At 38.0% G+C, this 4,235-nt stretch overlaps 1 protein-coding gene across 1 annotated transcript; it reads right to left on the bottom strand.

Moving 5' to 3' along the window:
• Positions 1-985: 985 nt before the first annotated feature.
• LOC149388974 (chalcone synthase 1-like) lies at positions 986-2,873 on the bottom strand. Its single transcript, XM_089621886.1, has 2 exons — positions 2,544-2,873; positions 986-2,168 (listed from the first exon to the last, which is right to left on the bottom strand). Exons 1-2 carry the CDS (start codon positions 2,719-2,721, stop codon positions 1,174-1,176), a joined length of 1,173 nt encoding a protein of 390 aa, XP_089478012.1. The 5' UTR covers positions 2,722-2,873; the 3' UTR covers positions 986-1,173.
• Positions 2,874-4,235: the final 1,362 nt, after the last annotated feature.

The raw sequence follows: 4,235 nt of genomic DNA, 5'->3' as shown, positions 1-4,235 counted from the left end.
TTACCTCAGCCATTTTGCAAATCAAGCTAACCCAACCCAAAACCTAAAATAAAGAGACGGACCGGTCAACCCGCTTGCTCTAAGGCGTTAGAGTATTTATTTGTTGATATTTTATTATCTGTTGGATAAGACAAAAAAATGACGCATGTCGTGTGTGACCCAAGTTAAGATCAATATTGGTAATTTCTCAATAAGTAACAAATGCTTGGAATTTTTAGAGGGTAACTAATCAGTTTAGACGTTTGTTTGTGATTGTTATATAGTTAATGTTTGTTAAATATTTGATAAATAATTATAAACATGATGAAAAATATTCTTAGTTTGCCATTTTATTTCATCTTAGTTTGCCATTTTATTGAAATAAAATGGTGGAGTATTTACGTCAATTTAAGAGTGTAAAAAATGTGGATGCAACTATTTATCAAAACTTGGCTAAATAGCAATATCAAAGTGTAAATATGGTTATATACCTAATGAACACTTGTTAGAATTGTACCAAAATTGTTTAAATAAACTGAAACTGCTGTCGTTTAGAATCCATAATTATCCAATAACCTTATTCTTAGATTGGGTATCCCCAATTTAAATGTTAAGCCAACATTAATCATCCGATTTTCGTACAATAAAATAAAAATTATTGTGGAGTCGCGGTAGGCTATAGTCGTGCTCTTACTGCCAGAATTTGTAATATACGGGGAAGATCACAAGAGCAATTTGAAAGTATAATATTTTTAAGTATAGTGGCTATTTAGAATATTTTTAATAATAATGATTTTTAAAAAAATGTAAAGTATTTGAGATTTTTTTTATATAAATAAACAATAAACAAAGTTAAAGAGCCTAAAATAAATAATCTATAAACATGAAGAAAAAATTATTATTTACATTTAAAAAACGCTATTTTCGCGATAAAAAAAAAATGTAGACACACTGTTGTTAGGATAAGCTTTAAGAAAACACACATTCCACAAACCATTTCCACTAATTTTTGCGGTTAATCAATTATTTGGTTCTTATTCATTGTAAAGCACATCACAACACAGTGGTGCGAAACGCCAAATTTAACAAGACAATCTCAAGTAATGTCTCAAAGCAGACAAACAAATGCAAAAAAAAGAAAAGAAAAAGAAAAGTGGGGAAACAAGAGGCAAATTAGATGCAAAGAAAAGATAGCTAATTGGCAGCCACACTGTGGAGCACAACGGTCTCAACGGTGAGCCCGGGCCCGAATCCGAATAGGACCCCCCACTCGAGCCCTTCTCCGGTGGTCTTGAGCCCATCCTCGGCGCACTTGTTCCTCATCTCATCCAAAATGAAGAGCACACACGCGCTCGACATGTTCCCGTAATCGCTAAGCACTTGCCTCGTGGCCCTGAGCTTGTCGGGCTTGAGGCCCAACTTGAGCTCCACTTGGTCAAGAATGGCGGGCCCGCCGGGATGCGCGACCCAGAATATAGAGTTCCAATCAGAGATCCCAAGAGGCTTGAAAGCCTCGACGAGGCTCTTCTCGATGTTCTTCGAGATGAGGCCCGGGACGTCCTTGAGGAGGTGAAAGGTGAGGCCGACTTCTCGGAGGTGTCCGTCGATCGCCCCGTCGCTATCGGGGAGGATGGTCTGGGCCGCGGACACCAACTCGAACAAGGGCTTCTCGACGTTCGGGATTGGGTCCGATCCGACGATAATGGCGGCCGCGCCGTCCCCAAATAGGGCCTGGCCCACGAGGCTGTCGAGGTGGGCCTCGCTGGGCCCACGGAAAGTGACCGCGGTGACCTCGGAGCACACGACGAGGACCCGAGCTCCTCTATTGTTCTCGGCCAGGTCTTTGGCGAGACGGAGGACCGTGCCCCCGGCGAAGCAGCCCTGCTGGTACATCATGAGGCGCTTCACGGAGGATCGGAGCCCCAAGAGCTTGGTGAGCTGGTAATCGGCGCCGGGCATGTCGACGCCGCTTGTGGTGCAAAAGACCAAGTGAGTGATTTTGGACTTGGGTTGACCCCACTCCTTGATGGCCTTTGTCGCGGCCTCTTTGCCCAGCCTCGGGACCTCGACGACGACCATGTCTTGCCTCGCGTCCAGCGACGGAGCCTCGTAAGCGCACACGCTCGGGTTCTCCTTTAGAATCTCCTCGTTCAAGTACATGTAACGCTTCTTGATCATTGATTTCTCGCCTGCCCATTTTAATCAAAATTAAAAAAAGATAAGTCTATATATATTTTAGGATCGCATAAACGGGCAGGTAAACAACATGAATTATTTCAAACCGGATCGATCCAAATATAAGAATACACGTGTTTATTCATACACTGGATATTATGATCAACATCTAAATCAAAACGCACGGTTACAAAAATCTCCAATTTTTAATTATGAAAATCTCTCCCTTAAGCTACATAAGAATATCACAAATCGTTTAATAATGTCACAAAATTTATTGATAAGATCTCTTAGCGAAGTATTTATTAAAAATATTTTTTTTTTGCACCAATCATATAATAAATGGTATACTGAAACTCAATAATAATTATAATAATAATAATACTTACACATGCGCTTGAATTTTTCTTTGAGCTCGGTTTTGTGTTCGCTGTTAGTGATACGGAAATAGTAATCCGGATAAGTGCTTTGATCAACGCAGTTGGGTGGCGTGGCTGTCCCGATCGCCATCACTGTCGCGGGTCCCTCAGCCCGTTGAGCCTTGCGAACTTCCTCGACGGTCACCATTTTTTTTTATATTTTTTTTGGAAATTTAAAATCCTAATAACCTCACAAAATCACCTGATTGTAACTGCCCAAGTATTTTTATTTTTCTTGTTTTAGTGCTAGCTGCTAGAATGTCGGTGATACAAAAAAGTGTGACAAAGCTCTGTATTTATACTATATGATATGAGGAGTATGTAGGAAAATAAATATATATGGTAGATAGGAGTCACGTGCTTGAGTCGTGTGACTGTGTGAGCCGAGGCATTCTAACAACTTTTGAGAGTTTGGTTAGGTAAAAGAAAACCATCGTAGCACATGCTTTGAGACGGCACTAACCAAAATAACTAACAAACTAAAGGGTTAGATACAAATCAATAAAACATGTAGGAACACCATAAATTTGTGAAATGCCATATTCACTTGCGTGTTTTTTAATTCCTCTTATTTACTTTTTGGGACCGCTTATCTCTAAAATTTGCAAATCGCTGGTTTTTAGTCGTATGTAACTATTTTTTGGCCTTCACTTTTTTCCAACTCCTCTAAAGAATTCCGTTTATATTTTCAGCAAAAATTACACCGGTCGTAAACTAACAAATATATAGTGCACTTTTTTTTTTTTTTTTTTTTTTTTTTTTTTGTAATATTACTAATTGTTCATTATTTATTGATTAAAGACACAAAAGATACGAGTAAAAATCTATTCAAAAAATCATTTTATATTTTTATAGTATATTATAATTAACGATACTTTTCTTTCTAAGGAATAGTTAATGATACCTTAAAATATGCATACAAATAGTCATAAATTTGAAACATGCAATTTTTAATCGAAAATATGAAAGTTATATACTTAGAAGGGCTACAATTGTAAAAAAAATATATATATTTGACGATAAATCCAGATTTAATTTACTCTGGTCACTTATTAGTTTCACTTATTTTTGAAGGCAATGCATTTTACTTTGATAATTTGTTTTCATACCTATGTTAGTTAGACTTACATGAGACGTCCAGATTACCCTTGTATTTTTTTTTCTCATTTCTTTCTTCTTTTTCCTTTACCTCCCTCTATTTCTCCTATTTTTTGCATTCTCATTCCCTATGTTTCCATTCTCTCTCACTTTGAACTCGGACGCTCGGCTTTGGATGAGAGCATCAATGGGTAGGGCTGTGAGAGCTAATTCGACAGAGGTGACACGTGGGGGAGCAAGTTGTTCCATTGACTCTGAGCTGAATCCCCTACATCATCACCTCCGTTTTGTCTATGGCGTCATAGTAGTCGAGGAGCCTCATTTCCTCGAAATCGTCGTGTTCGTCTCTACAAAACGTGAACCGCTTCATTTCCAGGTTTTGCGTCTTCAAGGAAAAGAGGAGAAAAAAGAAAAGACATGAGACAATTTATATACAAGGGTAGTATGGACATTTATTAGCCCAACTAACATAAGTTATCATTTTTATTAGTTAGAGCAAAAACTTTATGTTTTTCAAAAATCGTACTCTTTTTTTTTCGGCAACAAACATACATAATATTACAT

The sequence above is a fragment of the Urtica dioica genome, chromosome 8, assembly GCF_054948205.1.
Source record: "Urtica dioica subsp. dioica isolate 48M chromosome 8, U.dioica_male_clone48M_v1_H2, whole genome shotgun sequence".
NCBI lineage: Eukaryota > Viridiplantae > Streptophyta > Magnoliopsida > Rosales > Urticaceae > Urtica > Urtica dioica.
The sequence above is the reverse complement of the archived record's forward strand: the minus strand, read 5'-3'. Positions and strand labels throughout refer to the sequence as shown.

Excerpts from the sequence above, each read along its gene's own strand:
- LOC149388974 (XM_089621886.1), bottom strand. The coding sequence starts at position 2,721 with ATGGTGACCGTCGAGGAAGTTCGCAAGGCTCAACGGGCTGAGGGACCC. Across the intron at positions 2,169-2,543 it reads AGAAAAATTCAAGCGCATGT|GCGAGAAATCAATGATCAAG; the intron begins GTAAGTATTATT and ends TAAAATGGGCAG.